The 22,107-nt window shown below is 37.1% G+C and overlaps 1 protein-coding gene across 1 annotated transcript in view; it reads right to left on the minus strand.

Annotated features, from left to right (window-relative positions):
* LOC106042970 (connector enhancer of kinase suppressor of ras 2-like) overlaps positions 1 to 22,107 on the minus strand; it is a 182,855-nt gene that overhangs the window by 101,292 nt on the left and 59,456 nt on the right. The window contains exon 3 of the mRNA XM_067004835.1: positions 19,902 to 20,065. Within this exon, the coding sequence (XP_066860936.1) occupies positions 19,902 to 20,065 (164 nt within the window). The remainder of the gene's footprint in view (positions 1 to 19,901; positions 20,066 to 22,107) is intronic.

A 22,107-nucleotide genomic window follows, 5' to 3' on the forward strand; every position in this document is an offset into this window, starting at 1 on the left:
CATACTTAATAGTTCTTAATGGATTTTCTTCCACTGTTCTCATTCTGATGGTTTTTGTTTGCTTTTAATTTACAACTTTTCACATTTTTTAACGTTTTCCCTTTATGAAGGGACTTCAGCTCAAACACAGTAACTAATTAACTCAGATTCACATAGAAAGTCTCAGGCTGAATTGAAACAGGATCTCTTGCTGCCACAACAGGATGTAGCATGGGAAAGATTTTAATGAGCACTTAAACAAAATCAGCTTTCACAGTATGAATTGATTGCCCACTATTATTTTCAACTATGCATATGTTATAGAGGATGACTGTTCATCAATATTGCATATTAATTTTTCTGCCTCAACTTCTTCCTCAAAACTGAGGATAACGAACAACAAACAAGTACGCTATCTTGCTGAATGCTAACATGGATATATGTGTGAAGATTAAACATTTCCAACACCAAAAAGGGAAAAATGTATGGAAGTCAAACAAAATACAAACAAATAGCAGGTAAAGTTGTTTTCTGAGTTTGGACCAGTTCTGGCCAGTGCATAGGCCCCTGCCTTCTCTGCCAGCCGTTCTCCCTCTCAAAGTTCACCCTGAAAAATGAAGGAAGCCCCCCACCTCAACTCTGAGGAAGGCTACAAGGCATGGAAACACTTTGGTACTTCTAAGTTAATTCACTACAAAGAGCTTACTTTTAAAAATATTTTTAAATTAATTAATTAATTAATTATAACAGAATTAATTTCAGTATTATATACGTATCATGCCTAGAGCATCCCAGTCAGTCAACGAGGTTTGGAAGCATCACATTTAAGACTGAACAGGGAAGCAAATGAAAATTACATTGGCTTAGTTACAGACACGAACAATTCTCTTCATCTTTTTTCCAAAACATTGTACAGTTAACTACAGCTTCACTGAAGTAAAGCACTCTATTTTAGAAAAGTTTATAGTTAAAAATAATACTGTATTTGATATTAGTATTAGCATACAATCTGTTTGATATTTGTAACTAATCTTTCTTTTATTAAAACACTGAAGGAATTCCCTCTGCTATTTCCCTCCCCTTTTCCTGTCACTTCTCCTCATGCCAAGATGATGAGTAAGTGGGTGTATTGCAACGTCTTCACCAGCTAGCAAACTGTACTAAGCAGCGTCCCGTTTCCCCTCGGGAAAAGTTTGATTTTGCATACTCAACAGCATTTTATAAGGATGATAAATCAGATCCTCCTGTTTTTATTTCCCAGTCCAACCTTGATTATCCCTGTGGTAACAAACACAAAATGTCTCTCCCAGTAATTAATTACTGCTTAAAAGCTCAGGGAATCTGTCAGTTTGCTTTCAAGGAAGGGCACGTAGGAAAGGAAAAAGCTTGACCAGTGAATCTCCGAAAAGCCAGTATGCTTTCACCGGAGTAAAAGGCTAAGTCTTGAAGAAAGAGGGCTAGATACTACCAGTGCAGTCAGCTGGACTGAATTTTATAGATTTCCTCAAGTCACCAGAAAATACAAAATGTGTCTGAGGAAATCCACCTAATAAACAAGGTTGTTTTATCGTAAGTTTATTAATTAGCATACCAATGATAGCCTTATTTAATGTCAACATAAAATTTTAAATATAGCAAAGTGTAGATAAAATATGTCCATAAAGATAATCAGAAGATTACAGGAAATTTTTCAGCAAAGTAAGAGTGCTGATGCAAAGTAGTGATTTAGCTGAGATTTAGGTACAATAAAGGGGAAAAGATAAAATATTACAGAAACGACAATGACTCAACATCTCTGTAGAAGACAAAGTAAATTGCACTAAATTTAAGACTGAACACCTAAGATGTTCAAATAAATGAAACAACCATAAACAACTATAAAATCGGAAAAAGAACGGTTAAAAATAATCCTTGAAAGTACCTTTCCCAAGCACGTCTTCCTCCTTTGCTGCATCGCAGCTCACCTCGTGCCACCTGCACGTTTCTCTCCCTGCTGCCAACCTCCTTTGTGACAAGTTTGCCTGGCTGCATGCCTGATGCCGTGAAGCCCTACAAGACCCACTGTGGCATTGTGTTAGGAAACCATCAAAAGAAGCCAGGGCTCCTTTCAACCTGCCCTAGCCACTAACCAAGGTGAAGGGATATAAAAGAGATTGTCTCAGAGGAGACAAGAACAAACAGGTGGTTACACGCACAACTTTGAACTGCATCCATTATGATTCGGTGAAGGTACTTAAAAACAAGGATGGAGAAGTTGCAGTTTATGATAACGAATAAGTAGGTGGGTAGCCCTGTTCTCTATATATGACACTGCAAGTATTCAGATCTCTTCTAATTCCCGTAGGCATCTCATCTGCGTGATGCTCACGGATAGTCTCAGACCTGCCAAACTAAATCATTATCACGGCTACCATATCAGACCTCAGTTTTCACAGCTATATATTCTTCTCTCAGTGTTAAATATGTACTGTTATTGTGAAAGACAATGTAGAAACTTCGTTCTAAAATTCTTTCTCTTGCAGGTGATTTTCTTCTTGCACGTAAATCCTAGATGTAAATCCTGCTTAAAAAAACAACCAAACAAAAGAGAAGAGCAACAGAAAAACATATACACAACATCTGAAAGGGTTCAGGAGAGTGCCATTAGCATAACTAGGATTATTCCTAATAACAAGTCGGAAAAAAAAAAAAAAACAAGATTTGCTTGGTTCCCCGTTTCTATTTCATGACACTTAAGGTTGTTACGTTGTCTTTTTTTTTTTTTTTTTGGTCAATTTACTTGATTAGTGGCAATGGACATACAAGTTTAGATAGCAAATACTGACTATTAAAGTGACCCCAAGCACTGTCTGACTAGAAGAGTTACACAGCCATACACTTTGTCAAATTACCCTAAAAACTTGAGTTTTGACCATGGCAGTAAAGCAGGCAAAAGCAGGCAAAGCAGGCCTGATAGGTGCGTTGCAGAAAGGACAACCGCTAAAAAAGGATTAAAATAAGAGCGAATCTGGAACACAGAGGTGTGACTGGCAAATCTACTAGAGGTTTACTTCATGTTTTTCAAGTAAAAGCACTGTACAAACAGTGGGATTTTTTACATCCACTGAATATAGTATATGGCAGTGTTAGTACCTTCACATAAGATGATGATTACCTTACATGAAGATGATGTGGTTTGCTCAGTGACAGACTGACTCAGTAGTATATTTTACATCAGAACTCAGCAATTCCTGGTGCCAAATTCAATGATCGGAGTTGGAGAGAAGGATTTCAAGAAGTAGAAATTAAATGCAAATGTGAGATCAGAGCCAGACGGGCTTATTATGGAAGAATATAATTAGTAATGATGCCAAGATGAAACTGTGCTTAAAGTGATGCTTGACAGCTAGCTGTACAACTGAGACTGAAGTCTGCTTGCTGTCTGTAAAACATTTTTCAGTTTTAGCTATTACACCCTCTAAGAAAATTCGCTGATTTTTGAACCATTCATGAGGTTTTCTCACCATCCCCCCACTCCTGTTGAGTCCCAGACACTTGCTCCAGCGTCATTCCCAGTGACTGGGGTTTCTGGAGGGTGGGAAGAGGGAGGAGACAGGACAGATAGCCTCCAGGGGTTTTGCAGTTGATTGTTTTTTTGAAGTCCAGAATAAAAATAATAAAAACAAAAACAGGTGGCTGTTGTCAGAAGCCTTAGCATAGCAGAAGACAGGAGAGAACACCAGTTTGTTTGAACAGCCCGAGATAAACTGTCGTTTTTACCAGTGAGATTTTATTTTTATTTCCTTTTAAAGCAGAGTAGAAGGAATAAGATCTAAGTTGGTGAATATTCAGTGTCCAATATGCCCTTTTAACTATATGGAAAAATAGGAAATCTGTATCCAAACAGATATTTCTTCCTTTTTACATTTTAGATCCTAAATGAATGAATGGCTAGGTACACTGTGACAAGGAACCCTCCCACTCTGTGTCCATAGCACAATTACAGCTGAAAACTGCTTGTTGTGTACACACATTCTGGTATGAAAGTTCCATTTTTAACAGTGGAAAATTGATTTTTCTTCATCCATCTGACAATGTGACTCATTTGTTTACGCATTAAAGTAGAACGAAACAAAAAAAAACTTCAGCTACACTTCAGGTGTTTTCAGATCTTATTGCACATATGAAATAAACATGAGAAATTAGTATGTAACGCTAATAACATGGTCTGTGATGATTTTTGCTACTAGGATAAAATGGCGCAATCTTTTTTAGCAAACATTAAGATAACAAATAACTACTACAATGGAAGAAAAAAGTGTTAAGCAATTTCTCGTAATCACTCATACCTGGAGATCAAAACAGAGTGAGAAATATCTGCAATATAAGAGTTTAGTTCTTCTGTGTTGAAAAAAAGGCATTATGTACTTAAAGATACTATTAATAAATGCATTTTTTTTTGCTATAGTGACGTAGATTAAAAAAGCATGCACATTGAAATTTGTCAGCATATAATTTTAGCTAGTTTATACTGCATATGTAATGACTATGACATACTTAAAAGCAGATTTATTTTTAATTATAGTAGGGTTGTCTGATGTCGTCACTCATGGAAGTAAGTAGGGGGTGTGATAAACGTGTACATCACCTCATGGATGCATATAAAGCTTTTTCTGTAGGTGATGTTTTGTGAATGTTACATTTTTCACGGGACTAGAAGGTGTAGAGAAATAAAAGCGCCAGCAGGAGATCTGACAGAAGAGGTTAAAGGAAACAACCCTTAGTGAAAATCAAGCACCTTCTGTGAAGCTCACCATGTTCAGGCATTTAAATGCCACAGCCTCAATACTGTGCTATGCTCATGGTTTTTTTTTGTGACACAGTCGCCACCCAATTCATCAGCAGAATCCGGCGGTGATCGCCGTAGGTGCCAGGTCTGAGTTTCAGGGGGCAGCGGGCCCTTAATCCACCCACATGTAGCTCTGCCTCTGCCCCTGTCGGTCTCAGCCTGCCCGAACACAGGAAAACACGCTCAGCACATTGCCAGCCCTGGCAGCAACACATCTGGACTCATGGCATGCTCTGCTCCTCCTCGGGGCTCCATTACCCAGTTGCTTTGAAGTGATGTATTTGCGAACCGCCGCAGCGAGACATTGCCGTGCCCTCCTCGAGTCCCAGCACGGACCCGCAGTGAGCTGGACGGGGAATTTAATTTAAAAGCTCAACCTTCAGGCACATCTTCCCCGCTACAGACAGGTTTTCGACCAGACCCATTCTCAGATTACACAATCGACTTAAAATTGCTGTGGACGTGCAACCTCTGAAGCAGCTCCGCGGGGATGCCCTGGTCCCGTCCTGGCTGCCTGCTGGCCCCCACCAGCCCCCTGCTCCCCGGGGGCTCTGCGGCCGCCCCTACGAGCCCTGGCCCCACCTGCCTCCCCAGGGCACGTAGCAGCACGTGGGGCTCGGAGCCGATGAGGAACTGAAGTCCCCAAAGGCAGCTCAGGGCTTCTGGAGTCCTTTGGGAAGGCGCGACGTGCCAGATGGGATCCCACGGCTCCCTGCGGGCCGCAGCGCGACGTGCTGCATCCGCGCAATGGAAACTGCAGCGCCCACGAGGGCGTGTATGCAGTTAGCGCCTGCGGAAAACGGGCAACACCAGCCTCTTTAAAAGCATAAATCCAAACCCACACGCTATAATTTTAGCATAAAGTTCTGACAGTTGAAAACAATGAAAAACTAGGTGGGTTTGCGTAGTGGTTTTGTTTTGTTTTTCCATTTCCTTTCTGGTTGTATATTCTTAAAGGTTAAATACACAGTACGAGCTTATTCTAAAATACTTGTATTTGTCAAAAGTTCTTTGATGTCATCAGGTAGACCCAATGTTAAGATTTTTTTTTTAAATCGTATGTTTATGATACAAACGAAAGCTGAAGTTATCAAACTATTACAAGGTCAAAGCCTGTTGGCCACTGTATTTCAGTCACGCGTGTCATTTTTCCTCTCTAAGAAAAATTTACAAGCTTAATTTCCTTTATGTAAATAGCAAATCAAAGGAGGTAAAATAAATTTTTCATGTAAATCACAGAGGACATTCTCTTAAAATTATCTGAACAAATAAGCAAGTTTTACTATTGCATTCAAACACTAAATTAAAAGTATGTATAAAACCTCGGTTCCACAGAATATGGCCTACTTTAAGTATTTATTGTAATTTCAGATAAAGTGCTAAAAGATCTAGATTGGTATTTTATGTGAACAGAGGTGATGTAAATTAAGCTGAAGGAAAGAATAAATTATACCCTGTAATTAGCATATTAAACTTGGTAGTGTTAAAATTCTGCTGGAGCTGTATGCAGATAGAAAAAAATATTACTTGACTTGCAGCCTGCTGACAGCTACTCCTTTGGCATCACCAGTTCTTAGAGCATACTGGAGTCCACCACTTCATTTTTGACGCACTGTACTAAATATGTTGTATACCTGATCCTGGGGACCTGGGAAAAACCAGGCATTGCATTGCCTGTGACCATTTGAGTCTGAAGACTCAGAGCTGAGCAGAGCTGCTTGCCTGGGAGCTTGTAGCATGAGGCCCAAGAACTCCTCTGTCTAAAACCAGCCGGCAAAATCCATCAGTGACCATGTGAGCCAGGATACAAATTCAGGTCTAGACACTGGAACGTAAAACACATTTCCTGAATGGCAAAAATGGGGCAATGCTTATAATAAATATATATATAATAAGAAAGTTAGTAAAAGTTAAATATACATATATATATATAAAAGAAACACCCTGTTAGAAAATCTATGTCAGATGTAGTTCACACAGTGTCAGACTTGTCGCTGCACAGTAGTATTTTAATTGGGTAATGATCATGATCACACACTTGGTGAGCAAAGGAATGAGACTTCTGAATAATAGGCAATTGAACCCAACATGACCTAATTCTCAGAATGTCTTATCACAAACCTCCACTTCTGCACAGTTTAACTTCTCTGTCTGTAGTAATGTCTAGTGGAATTACTATTATAATAGCTTTTCCTGTTACTTTATAGCAAGGAGATGCCATACTGCACACCTAAATGTATTAGCACACAAAATGATACCTATTCTGAAATTACATTCGGATCGCTTTCCTGGATTACAAAAGATACCTAGCTTACTAAATAGAGTGTGCTTTGCTCTGAGTTATGGCAAGCAAAAATATAGGTCACCTCTGGGTATGTGCTACTTAAACTAAAATATTCAATAATTTCATGTATTTTTGAAAATACATAAAATCCTAGCACCTGCTGTTTTGCAAACTAGAAATAAATTCCCCTGTTCAAAAAATACACATTCATGGCTGGGGACAGCAGTTCAAGAATATTGCCTGAACATGTTTCAGCATTTTCTTTGAAAGAACTCATTCTAAATCAGTAAATTAACAACGATATAATAAAAACAACCCTTATCACCTTCTTTAATAATATTTGACTATCAGTTTATTATGGCTGTTAAACTCCAGTATTATAACCTAGTTTATGTACACAGAACACAATGATATTTCATAAAAGTATGGAATTTATTAATTTAACTATGGTAATACTATGCAAATATGCAACATCATAATACAAATTAGAGTATATTATCTGAAACCCCTCAATTCTTTCCTGTGCAAAGCTTTCCTCCCCCTTGTGCTCCCTTCCATTATAATTATCCTACCTTTCCGAAGCAAATTGTGTCACAGTTCTTTCTTGCCTCCTAAGCCTATAATTTGGAACTTGTCACAGTGCTTCTAAGCACTTCGTGTACCTTCCTATTATCTTGTAATAGATACGTTAATTAAGATTAAATATTTTAACCCTATTTAAAAATACAATGTTTGCATTATATTTTTAACTTGCAGAGGAAGCTTTAGCATTTCCATTGTCATTGATATGCATATTTTAACCTTATTTAAAAATGCAATGTTTGCATTATATTTTTACCTTCCAGAGGAAGCTTTAGTATCTCCATTGTCATTGATATGTATAATGTAATCAACTGTAATTAAGGTACCTTTAAAAAGTCGTTTTACTGGGAGCGCCATGCGTTGCTGATTCCAGAATTAGAACGCATGATAGTCATTCCTTTAACAATCTGTCTGGAAAAAGACCGTAAGACCAGCCCCTGAAGCAGATTCATTCAGAACACAGAATTTAAATAAAGTTGATAAAGTTTTATCTAAATGCTAAGACAATCAAATGGCTGAACACCTGCTCGGAGGAACCAAGCATGAGAAAAGCAGATGAGGGTGTATTGTTGCGGATACCTCCTCCGAAGACATGAAAAGCATAGAGCTAGAACGGGCCGCCTTGCTGTGAGTAGGGAAAAGAGTCGGTCAAGACAAGAGCATTGACACAGTATGCAAATGTTCTTCATGGATCTCAGAAGGGCCACTGATTGTGCCCAGACTCAGCTCGCTATATACCAGGTTAAAACTGCACGGTATACTTGTTTCTATTGTGGACTGGTTAGGATGATCAAGAATTAACCAGTGTTCTTATCTTATCTCTTGCCTAAACATTTTAAAGTAGCTTTTACATTGTAGCTCTTGCTGCAGATCTCTGAACTGCATAAAGCCTTCTTGCTCTGCTTAATCCTAATGAAGACAACATGATTTTAATTCTGTAATATCCAAATACTCTCTCTACTTGGATAAGCTTGAATAAACTGGAACATCTTAATTTTTCTGTTTATATCCATATACATATCTACAGGGAGAGGGTAAGAATATATTACTATGGTACAAATATCTGAAACAGAAAGGCATTAGAAAATGAAGTTTGTTACATTAGATTTAAAAATATCCTACATTATACAATTAAAATACACAAGTATACGAGACTAATCAGTGTGAAAAGTATTTTCCTTTTTTTAAAATGCATTTTTTTCTTATATTTTATTTTGCATCTTTAGATTACACATTTAGGAAGAACTTGATTTTTTTTTCTGTTTAGCAATAATTAAAGACCTATGCCCTGCTATTTATCATAAATGTATATATTTGTTTAATAAATATTTAGAACTATTACCTTCACTGGAGGTATGTAGCAGGGACTATAGAACAATAGTTGGAAAGAATGGTGTTTGAAGATTTTGTTAAGCAAGATGTAGTTAAAACCAACTTTTTCATTTTCTAGATAAAAAAATCTTGGATATTTGTTACAATGAAATGGTTTGGCATTACAAATGGAACAAGAGGATAAGACTAAAGATATATTGAGTGTCAGTTGCATTATATCACTTGCTTGGAATCATCTTCTAAAACATTGAAACTGCTACTTATCTATAATGTACACTTTCACAAAAACTTTGAAAAAGAAAGCTTCTTGAGAGAAGGTTCTCATCTCAGTTGAGAAGAGGAGCATGGACATTTCCTTCTGAACCATCACTAGAGTTATTCCTCTGCAGGCAATGAACCTTCACTTTCAGGACCAGAAGAGACTGAACCTCACCTATGCTTAAAATAGTACTTTAGTTTATCTCAAAGAGAGGATGCTTTTACTACTTTTTCTTTGAACTTCAGCAGCATGCCTCTGAGCAGTTCTTCACTGCTCTTCTGCTGTACTTTAATTCACATTTTCTGCTCTGCTCTAACTTCACAAAGGGCTGGGATCTAAACTCCCTGGAAGTGAATTTGCATTTAAAAAAAAATTCTCCATTTTAAAATGCATTTAATATATTCTCATTTTTTGAGCGAAACAGTATTACAACAGTACGAAATAATGAAACTTTCTCATAAACACACTGACATAAAACCGACTGTTCTGCACCATCCATACATCATTGTCCCGTGTCAAGCTGATATTTGTGCATATTTAACATCTTGATGTTGACTCTCAGAAAATACACCAGCAAGAAAATAAAGCTGTGGCAGCACTTCTTTTCTGATATGCACAAAATCAAGACCAAAGAGGATGAAGGAAAGTTAGTCTATTTTGTGGCTTGTTTTCACATCGCAAGATAAATTGACTCCAATTACTTTACTTCAGTATTAAGTAAGGCCTGATCTGCATATGGTTTCAATTAAAAACCATACGTAAGCCAGAGCTCTGTGACGGCTTGACCTCTTCCATATGTGCTATGCACAGTAAGATGACTGGGGATACAGTGGTAAATAAACAAGACCAAAGGATTTTAGAAATGAGAACTAAGTATTGCCTGCATTAGTGGTTACCATGCTTGCAACGGTTGTGTCCCAGCACGTGCCATGCTGCGTGTTCCTGCCAATATGTTACATCTTTTTTTAGGAATATTTAAACTACACCCAAATCCTTCTTTAAATTTCCTGTTGCAAATCCATGAAACTCCACTGGCTTTATTTCTCAGACAGAATGTTTCAAGACTATACCATGCCTTTCCAGCACTCCCTGACCCTTATACGTGTTCACCATCCCACTCAGCAAAACCTAATGAAGGCACAAATGTGGAGCATGCTATTCAATAACCACAAACCGTTATTATTTTTTCACTAAAATCTTGTGACCAATTAACCTTAGGTATTTATTTAGCAATAACCATAGTTTTGTGGAAGAATCAACCACCCAATAATGGGAAGTTATTGGGTTTCTTAAAATTCTTTAAGTATCTCTTAAAATCAATTATAAGACAAGTGCGAGACTACAGAGGATAAGAGATGCAGTACATCACACAAATTTACAATTCTGAACTGCAGTGAAATGTTCAAAGTTCAAAGAACAAATGATAGGTTTGTCTTTTGGAAATATAATCTCAGAACTGAACATTTCACTTAGTATTTTCAAAGATTTTATCTTAGTTTTTTGCAAAACTGGTAGTACCTTGCAAAAATTTTATCCATCGAGGAAATTATGTTACATACGACAAAGAGAATCATACAAGAAATTAAATTAGTAACAAGATTCCTTTGAACTAATGTCAATGATATGATAAAAATTATTTTTTTTGTCAGAAATTTGAAGGCCAATCAAGCAACTCCACCCAACAACTTCATGTATATGTATATATACATGTATGTATATGAATTTATGCAAAACTGATCAGAAAATTAGTCAGGAATTCAGGCAGCTTATTGCAAATCATATTGTAACAGACTAGTACCAAAAATATTGTGAAACTGTATTTGTGAAAAAAATTGCTTCTCGTGAGTGAGAAAAGCAATTTTTCATTTTTTTTCCCCATCATGGAAAACAATCATTCTTGACTTACATGTATTCCCTGTACTTTCTTCCCACTGCAAATTTCTGTGGTATATTGCTACCTGTGCAATGTAACATGCATTGCATCATTCAGTATGGCTTTCAAATCAGGACCCTAAGGAAAAAAAAATCTATTGCTTTCTGCAAGGGAAAAAGTTTTGCAACTGAGATACATAAGCAATAAATAAGAACTAATCCTTCCCCATGAAGAAAGCTACAGCCTTAGAAAAAAATAAAAATAATTTTAAATATTCATAATACTGTTTTTAAAAAATTATTTTAAGCATCACATAAGTAGTAGCTCAGTTATTTTTCATTAAAAGACTAAGAATTACCAATTCATGTGTTTCACGTGGACCAATGCTGAGACAACAATTTATTTGACATTTAAGACTCTGAACACATCACTAAGCTTTTATGCTATTTTAAAGAAAATTAAATTAAATTTTATGGTAGTGGAATAGTATCCTTTTCATTTAATGGGGAAAAGTTTATCTCTTCCTGCAACAGTCTGTGTTATCCTCACTTTATGCTCCCAAAATAGCACCCTGTACCCCCTTAATCCAATATACTTTCTCCCAACTATTTAATGTAATTACCTAGGTCTGAATCGATATTCCATTAGCTGGATACAGTCAATGAACTGACTTTCACCACCTGCATATTCTAGCTCTAAGGTTTTCAGTGCTGGCACACCACAAGCGTAAGTTACTGCAATTACATACTCCATCCTTACATACAAAAGAGTTAAACTCTAATTAGAGTTCTTGGTTCTGGAGTGCTCAGTGATGGCATCTCTTCTCTTTTGAGCTTCACTGCAAACACAGAAATGCTATTTTTAAATAGGTTGTATTGAAGGAAATGAATGGTTTTTCTAAAATCATGAATTCTAGAATATAGGGCTTTCTTGCTTTCTGTCAGAAATTTGCATATTTTTTTGGTATTGCTGCATAACAATTGTATGCTATTTCATAACACATTCTGATAACTTAAATCCATTATCCTGCTGAAACTGCGAACTTAGCACATTGCATTGAAAGACTTTACCAAAGCTTGGGAGTGGGAAACACCCAAGTGCACATAATTGTCAAAGCAGATGAGGTTTCTGTGATTGCCTTGCCTCTGTCTGCAGCAGTTGATCCCCTTAATTAGAGTTTAACTCTTTTGTGCATAAGCAGGGAGTTTCAGTGGCGTTTTCATGAAATCACAGCGTACTCAGCAAGATCCATACTTTCATACTTCACTAAAGGGAGCATGAACTTTTCGAAGTCTTGCAGTGGCAACAGGCCAACAATTTCCAGCCATTTTTATTGCAACAATGATGTCAGTACTAAGCATTATTTAATATTGAGCATATATCTGTAAGGGTCAAATAGGTATGCATAGCACACAAGCCAATGGAACATGAAACTGAAGCTACCAGTTCTGAAACGACCCTTGGTTATTGCTAGTTTTCTCCCTCTCACACATAAAATGAAATAAGAAGGATAAAGACCATCTGAAGCCAGGGACATCAGTCTTGTTTTTATAAGCCAGTGCACATATGGACATCTGAGCTCAGTAAATTAACGTGGACACACATCACCAAACAATAATTATGTTTTACATCAGCCAATAAAGAGCAGAAGAATGATGGGCTCCCACTGTCAAAGCTGCACTATATTCAACTACGGAAAAGTTTTTATTAGTCCAAAATTTAGTGCACCTACCAAAAAGAAACAAGCCTTAAATACAGTCCACAGCCAATCTCAAAACAAAACGTCTGACTAGATTTAAAGTTCCGTATTCAGTCGGTGTTTCTGCGCTGTCCAGAACCAATGGTATTTCCACAGCTCTCCAGAGCTGGAGTACTCACAAAGTGCCCTTGGCCAAGATTCAGCTAACTATGCCACTTTTATGAAAAGTTTGCTATATACACTTACATGAATCAGTACATGTTGTGTATAAAGCTCTAAAAATGCCAAATCAAGGCCCCCATGTACACAAATGAAAGAAACACTTGCTAAGTGTTAAATACCACGTAATAACACAATGCTGTTGTGGAAAGCACATTTACTAAAGAAATTATGTTCTGTAGTCTATGGAGTTCTATATAAAAGCAGGAACTTGTAAAAAACAGAGGCTATGACAGCTGACCAGTTTCGTATGACAGGATTGCTACTTGTATTGTAACATAAAAAAACGACATAACAAAAACCCAAGAGACCTAAACAGGATAGCCCAACAAACTCCCTCACTGCAACTTGAATTAGAGCTTCATCCCTTCAAGCTTGCCCACGCTTGGCTTGTATTCCTGTACTCGGTCTGTATTTACAAAAAACTAAATGCACAATTTCCTCAGGCCCGTGTGTAAATACATAAATGCATTCCCAGCAAGAAGTCCCCCATAAATATGCAGAAATGAAAAAAAAGGTCTAAAGCACTATTTTATCTCAGATTAATGTTTGCGGCAGCATTGATGGAAATCTCTCAAAAGATTTCTTTTTGTGGAAAGCTTTAATCAAATACATGCTAACATTGTTAAAAGCACTGTAGAAATTTAGCAAAGTATTTTATCATGAGGCAAGAAATGACATAGGACACAAATATTACAAGGGCCTTTCATTTTAATTCAGTTTGAACTTGAAAATTTTACTTACTAAAATTTGATATTGGTGGTGGTACTGTTACAGTACTCCAAAACATTCTTTCTGTGCAAGCGATAGTCTTGGAAACCATGCACAACTAGTTTCTGTTCTGGAACAACTGGTGTAGGTGTAGTCTTGGAAGCGCAGAGTAGTCACAAGGAAGACTACTCTCCCCCCTTGTCCTCTGTTTAAATCAATTCATGTAGCTGCATTTACCTCTGGTAAGGGAACACTGGGTGATGTTCAAATTAAAGTTTTTTTTTGTGCTGAGTAGTCAACACAAGTAACACAATTGCACTCAGGGTTTTTCCTTTTCCAGCACACCAGGATAGCAAAACCCTGATTTTCCTTCTTCTTGCCAGTAAGACAAAGCTACTATGCATGCACGTGTGTGCATGTGTAAAATACCTATGAACAAAGATATTTTTAGCCTGCTGCGAACTGTCTGTAGAAACTTAATTATCTTTTGTCAGCGTCTTGATCACAATAGATTTTTTAGAAACGCAAGAATTGGCAACACACTTTGAAATGACAAAAAAAATTACAAATCAACATGCAATCCTTAAAATCACCCAAACTGCTTGACTTGAAAGCCTAAAGAAGAATGAAGCAGCTAATTAGACTAAGCAAAAGATGATACATCCTTTCTAATATGCGGAATACTTAGCTAACTCATTCAATAGCATTAATTCAATAGTTTGGCACAGCATAGCAAACACCACAGGGCTGCCAGAAGTTGAACTTCTCTTCCAAGTGAAATTAATAAAGCTTTCTGGATGCGTATGTGTGTGTATAGACAGAAATAATGTATGTGCCATTTTCCTCATTATACTGAGGAGAGAGGATATCTCCATCTCTCTTGGAAGAGGAAAGATGACTTATTTCCATCTATTTAAGCATCAATATATAAAATGAAGAATTCACTCTAGAATAATTGTATTAACCTTTGAAATATTGGGGGGCGGGTAGAGGGGAGAATGAGCATCTGACATATCCAATGACTTAAAGATGAAATTTGATTACACATCAGACAAAGGAAGAAAAAATGCTTCCCAGTATACTCATAGCATTGACAAACTAAAAAAATATATGTATATATCAGCTGAAGAAAAGATGAAAAGGATATAAGGAGAGATCGCTGTACACATGGCCACTGAAAAGTAGCATACTTTAAGCAAAACTTGAGTAATTTTAATTCAAAGGAAACCTCAGTGATAGATGCAGAGACAGCTATGAAAGGCCGGCTGTGTCACCTTCAGCATGGTGTATCTCACAATAAACGCCTGCCAACCGCTTTCAGTCTGACCAACATAAAATACTAGTATTGCTGTTATTTTGTCAAAGATAAACCTAATAATCTGTTAGAAAAAATCATATTGATTTGGTAGCTACATCCCATACGTAGTTTTAAAAGAGCAGTAAATATACGAGCAAATTAAAGCTACGCCAGCTGTTACAGCCATGCTGATGCACAGGTGAGTGTTTTGCCTTCTAGAAGAAAAACTGTCATGCTTGGGCTGCTAGCCTTTGCAGGAACTGCAGAGAGAATTTTTCTAATCTTTATTTCTCCTTAAACATTACCACAGCACGTAATTTCACTAGCTGAATGCCTATGAATTAAGAGCATTTTTAATTACTTTAGATACAATCTATCTTTGAGCATGCTTTTCTTCTTTTTCACATTCATCTTGCTCCCATTCATTATCAAAGTACTTCTTCCTACCAGACTGTTTATATTTTAATTTGTATGGCCTTTTACAACGTAGTGACTCCAACCGTCCTAATTAAATTTAAATGCATAGATTTCAACAACAACCCATGTTGACCCCCCCAATTACTCCTTTTTCTTCTTTCCAAAATATTTTACTGTCTCTCAAATAATTATTTTCCCCAGGCCCTACTACTACTACTTCAGGTAGCCAATGCCTTTGTGCAGCTAGTCCTCCAATACACAGCCTGATTTAGCATTTCAGTGTTAACACCATTACAATCCCAATCCCAAATGGCGTGCATGTTTTAGTTCACAGAAGTTATTCAGGGCACTTCAAATAAATAATTGCAGAGCAGCTTCTGACCACAATAGTGTGAAAGGACTTTAAGATGATTTTTTTCACCACATCCATCATTTCCAATTATCTTCATAATTAAAACAGTACTCAAAATCATCTTTTTAGAATGGTCAAATAATTGAAAGAAAATATGGCTTACCTATGACTTTTCCTTCTATAATACATAAATTCAACCCTGAGTAATCCCCAGAAAATGCCAACACTGTCCTGTAGTGAAAGATGCTCTCATCTTTTGCCCCTCGATGCTACCCTTCCAAAAAACCGACAGATTCTAACATTTTTAATTATTTAATTTTTAAGATAAATACGTATACTTCGATATCATCATATTGTTGCTTCTACTATGTTTGGATGTATCAAATACTTGTATTTTTCCCTGTTTACATTTCTTGTGTTGCCTTCTTTCATACTGCAGCTCATCTTCCAAAAGAGAATTTTCTGTGTACATGATTCTCATAAGTCTGAATAGAGAAAGATCTGAATTCAGCTTTCAGAAGAAAAATTACTATCCTTGATATATTACTTAGTATATATTACTAACCTCTCTTCTGATTTTACTCAGAAATAATAATATGGTTTGAATCAATTAACCAAGACATAATATTACTTTATATTTTTACAATATTTTATTTGCCTTCAATAGCTTGCATTTGAGTCTAGTTAATATGTGTTTAGGACGGGGAAGAAAAACAGAGGTGCCTCCTTTATTTTTTGTTTTACTTTTGCTCTTAGAAGCCCTCATTATTGACGAGCCTGCTCTGATGAGCGCTTAGTTGTGTATATGCTGTGTAATGGTTTGCATCACACAGACAGAAGCAGAGGTCCTGCTCTTTAATGTGGAACCCCAACCAAACAAGTACTCCCCCCCTTTCCCCAAAAGCCAGTGGGCTGACAGCCAGACCCTTAGGGAGTGCATATGGGAACACGGCTTCACAACACACACTTTCAGCGTGTTCCAAGAGCCTGAGACAAGACAGTCAAATTTCTCTTGGCTTCCTGAAGCAACGTTGCTGTTCTGCAGCTAAACTCATGACCAACGTGCAGCTGAGGTTCTGATACATTGCTGAGCCTAAGCTTACCTGAGAGATTTCTACAGTACGTGTAGCTTCTGTTTGAAGCATTATGCAACCCATCTAGCTAAGATGGAGTGGAACATCCCGCTATTACTGCCCGTAAGAAATAGGTCACGTAACTTGGACGCTGCCAATTGCCAAACAGAAATCAATTTAGAATTCCATGTAGAGAAAAAAAATAAAAATCAATGCTCATTGACATGGCCCAGCGAGTGGATGATCCGCAGAGCACAAAGCAGTACTGACAAGTATTGATGTAGCCAGGAGTGCAGCTATCTGTGGGCGAGACAGGGAGCAAGCAGTGAGCACAGCCTTGCGGATGCTCGGCCAGCATGCGGCTGGCAGCGCCGGCCCTGCTGGGTGGTGCTGGCCGAGGCAGAGAGAAGAGAGCGAGCTGCTTACTGCTCCTGCTGCAACTGCCCCTCCGCGCATGGCATTTTACACCAGATGGCTTAAATTGACATTTCCTTTCAATTGTTTCATAAGTTTTGAAAAAATAAGTTTTTGAAGATGTGCATATATAAATCTGCAAATACACTTACTTGGTACATACTGTCCATACATAAAAACAGACACACAGTTCATGAATGCACTAATATCTCACTGGCTGGGGCTCTTCCCTGGCTGCACTTAAGCTACCTTAAGTTTGCTTACCATTAACTCAGAAAATTAGGGCTCCTTAAGACATTTTGATTCAAATAACGTCTCCAAATTTCCAGAAATTATGCTCGTTCCTGTATAGTGCTTGTTCCATTAGCAAGACACAGCTCCCTGTGTTTTTTTAAGTTTTTATAAGTTTTGCTTTTTTTTCCCCAAGACTACCCAGCATATTAAATATCCATTACAGTGACAAACTCCAATCCATGATTCTCATTGATCACCTAAACCAGCAATCAAATTCTACTGCAATAACGCACAAACATTTCAAGATGGAGCACACTACTACAATATTTTAGACGTGTATTTCAGGCGGTAATAACATCAGATACCCTGCCATTCAATTATTGCTATCATTTAAAAGAATTAAAAGACTTCTTTTCATCATGCTTTTAAGATTTAAATTCTTATAAGTTATTATAGAATAAAAATAGACATATTACTTAATCCTGTAAAACTTGTGATCCTTGTTCAGTAGGAAGCTGCAAGGACTGAGGAACGTGTTGTGCATAGCAGCAAGGAAGAGATGTCAGAGGCAAGAGAATAGCCCCAAGAGCAGAACCACAGGCAGCTTAGATTCACTCAGCAGAAAGACACACAACGGGCAGGAAGATAAAAATTTAGAAGCAGAAAAAAAAATAGAAAAAAAAAAGTAGGAGTTTTAGAGAGTAAAAGGCAGGAAGGATGAGGACTTAAAGGCAGGAGGCTAAATAAATGATACCAGGAGCTGGAAAATCCCCATCCCTGCTTTAAAAGAAAAAATAACAAGGTCATGAGGCGGCACAGTAAGAGAAGAGCTGCCCTGCTGACCCACAGTGGGGCCAGCATTTAGGAGGTATGGGGTGGGTTTTGTTGTTGTTGTTGTTATTTAAAGAAAAAAAGAAAAGAAAAAAAAGGTAAGAAATCAGCTAGGGTCCTCCTAACGGGTACATTTGGCTGAAATTTTCTTTTTCCAGAGGAAATTTCTTGGGTTTGCTATGTCTGACAGGCAAGAGCACTGGATTGTTCTTTAGATAAAATAATGTCACACTGTGGGGTATTTAGGTTCCTTTTATGTGGAAAGCAATGATTTAGATGAAAAAGTTCTAAGTTTGATTCCAAACGCTTCCAAAACAAACAAAAAAAATGTTGGGCTATGCAGTGCACACCGGTTTAGGGGTATGTCTGCATCAGGGCCATAAGCATTTTTCTGGTTTTGATATTTTCATGTGTTTTTTTTTTTTTTAATGTATTATGACATACAAATTATTTAATTCATAGAATTTCATGTCAAGTTACATTAAGTATATAATGTAATTAGAGGTACTTGCAAGAAGCACACATACAATAAAAGGTACTTCATACTGTTTTTAATTCTATAACATCAAGTGCACTGTTGGGGCAATTGTTCTCTATTTTATTGCTAAGTGACAGTTTCCCTGCTGGAGACAATTTATCTTATCAAAATTCCACAAGATAAGCTACTTTGTGCAAAAGCAGGACTCCTGATAAAGAGGTAAAATACTGGAACTGTCACATATAATTTACCTACTTAATTTTACTTTTTTCTCTTTTAATTATGTTTTCAATATCCTGTTCACTTTAACAAAGGCAAGTTTGTGGGTTTTGTTTTTTTTTTTTTTCCTCCTTAGAATTAAGTTAAGTCTATTTTATTAGCTGGTAGAAGTTAAATAAAGAGGAAAAAAGATAACTTTCTGATATCAAATATTTTGTTCAGAGGCTAACAAATAATAACTTGTTACATGAGGAAAAAAAATCCAGTTTTCTTCAAAATCTGGATTCTTTCAGGTTGTTAAAAAAAAAAAAAACACCTTTAAATCGACACCTGTCTGTACTTTGGATAAAGCCAATTTTACTATTCCTATCTTGTCTTAAAGCTCATTTTGAACAATCTTCCTGTCTAAATAAAATTACTTTCTGGCTCTTTAGTACAATCTTTTTGAATGTTGGCATGGTTAAAATATTCAAGTCTACTTGGTTTAGGATAGAGTGGCAAATGTCAGTGGAATACAAGGGCATATGGCATATAATTACAGAACCATATGGATGCCAGTAGTAATAGTCAATAGCATTTGAATACAGGACCTGGGACGTTAAAGGAAGAGCAATAAAAGACAATCATACATAATCATAAAATGGATACGTATAGTTTCTTTATAGCTGAAAGAAGCCTCTAAGGTCTGCCTTTTAATCTGGCAAAGCCACTATCTCTGTCCAAGGATATAGAAATAGAGTTTAGTATACGTTATTTTGATTTTGGCTTGGAAATTTATACACCCAGGTCATTAAGATGAGTGATGCAAGAAATCACTTACCAATGCACATAGCAGATCAACAGCTTCCAGTATCAGTTCTTGGTGGCCAATGCGAGTGACTCCCAGTTCCTCAAGCTCTTGATGAGTGATGTGTAGCAGCTGTTCACCATTGATCTTTTCCCTTTCAAAATTTTTTATGTATTGTTGGAGGCAATCATCAAGGCCTATTGAAAAAAACAACGCCAACAATGCATATTCAGTGAATGAAGACAAACGGTAATAATTCTTTAATCTACAAATACAGAAATTTCTGCAGAATACAAGTATAATTCCTTGTTTGGATCTATTATGGAAAAGAGAAAAAATATAATTCAACTCACATAGTAGCACACCTCAGACTTCTAAACCCCCAAATTTGTGCTACTCACGTTATTTTCAACATCCTTAAACATTTTAACACTAATTTATAGCCTGCGTGGTAGGTATTAGGGAGATAAGAGGAAGGACAAAGATGCTCAGAAGGACATTATAGAAAACATTCTTACGATGTTGTGAAGACCTAAGTATATATTTAGCTTATGATTGCAAGCATGTTTTTGTTGATATTCCTCTTGTAGTACTCTTCACACGGTACATTTTAAGGTCCTTACACAGGTCCTTTTAAGTAACCAGATGATACATATTGGTAATGATAACCAGAAATACATTTGTCTCAATTAGTACAAGAATGCCAAATGAATTATGAGGATGAAAAAAGTTCACCAAAAATATCTGAGAAATGCATTGCTATCCATTATGCTATTTACAGGTATATTCCTTTGCTAATAAAGTGATTTAATTAGATAAAATGCAATTAACCTATTTCATTGTAATAGAAAATATGAGCTAAACACGCTACTAATATGCAACACCAGAGCCTTATCGAATGCTAGGATTAGTTAGCATCCAGTGATAAATTTCTAAAAAGAAAGTTATAGGATGACTTAGAATAACCAAACCACTTTCTAGGGGAGTGAAATCTTTTGGAAACCAGGAGATCATTATCCAGTGGTCATGAATAAGACTTGCATTATCTAGCTGTCTTTTGTCCAAAAAAAGGAAAGGTTTCCTCGTTACGCCGTTGCTGACCTTAGCACCCAAACCAGCAGCCTGTTTCTAACAGCCACCCAAGCCTTTGGGCTGTTTTGAATAGAAATGAAGCAAATTAATTTGTAAAGTGCCGTTGGCTACAAATAAGCATTTGTAGTAGTCAGAAAGATTTAAAAAATACCAGATGAACGTGACATGCTATGAAAAGCATGTAGCCAGACGTATGAAGTGCGCCTTTACGCCAGAGACAACGTGTGACAGAAGCAAAATATGAAAACTGTGTTACGCAGACTGCTCTGTAATAGCTCCCCAGAGCACCTTCCGAAGGCGTTGACTCAATGGTGCAAGCAGTATGGCAGCTGACAGCAGAATCCAGAAATACAACCTTAAAGGACACGGCCGCCTCATAGCGTGACAGCACCTCAGGAACACCTGCGCCAGGAGACATCGGCCCCACCGCGCCCGGCCCTGCCTGGAGCCATGCATTGGGCCCCATCGCTCCTCGCCTCACGATACAGAGCTTTGCGCTCGGGGTGAGGCCTTACAAAGCAAGAACTCGGCTAACAGTACTTTCATCCTTTCTGATCATGGTCGTGATTATTTTTAGCACGAAAATAGCAAAGATTCAATTAGAAAGAGTATAAAATGAGCTCGCTTTGACTCACCAGAGCCAAACGGAGTATTTACTTCCTCAAGCTACTTAGGCCTCATTAGTGCTCTTTATGCAATTTTCTCAATGTAATTTCTGTTTACAAATAAGACTTACATTAGTTAATATTCATAACTACAAAGTGGTAAGGGGCATTAACCCTGTTTTATATGTAGGTAAATAAAATTAAATCTCTATTCCCAAGTTACATCGCATCAGAGTTAGGCAGGGAACACAGCGGCTTGCAGTTCTGCACGTTCTTACAAACCGTACCCCAAAAATGTAAATACCCAACATATCCTTCACAGTGCAGTACAATAATTCAAGGGAAATGGCTTAAACGTGCATGATTTAATTGAAGGCTGAAATTTAACCTCCATGAATGGAAATTTGTTACATTGTCTCTTTGCATTTTTAATTAAAAGACAACTTATTCCATCCAAATGGACTAGGAAAACTTGACCTCTGGATCCAAGAAATAGAGGATAAACTTTGACATGTTTACTGCAAACTGTGATCTTGAAAATT

The sequence above is a fragment of the Anser cygnoides genome, chromosome 13 (genome assembly GCF_040182565.1).
Source record: "Anser cygnoides isolate HZ-2024a breed goose chromosome 13, Taihu_goose_T2T_genome, whole genome shotgun sequence".
In the NCBI taxonomy this organism is placed as follows: Eukaryota; Metazoa; Chordata; class Aves; order Anseriformes; family Anatidae; genus Anser; species Anser cygnoides.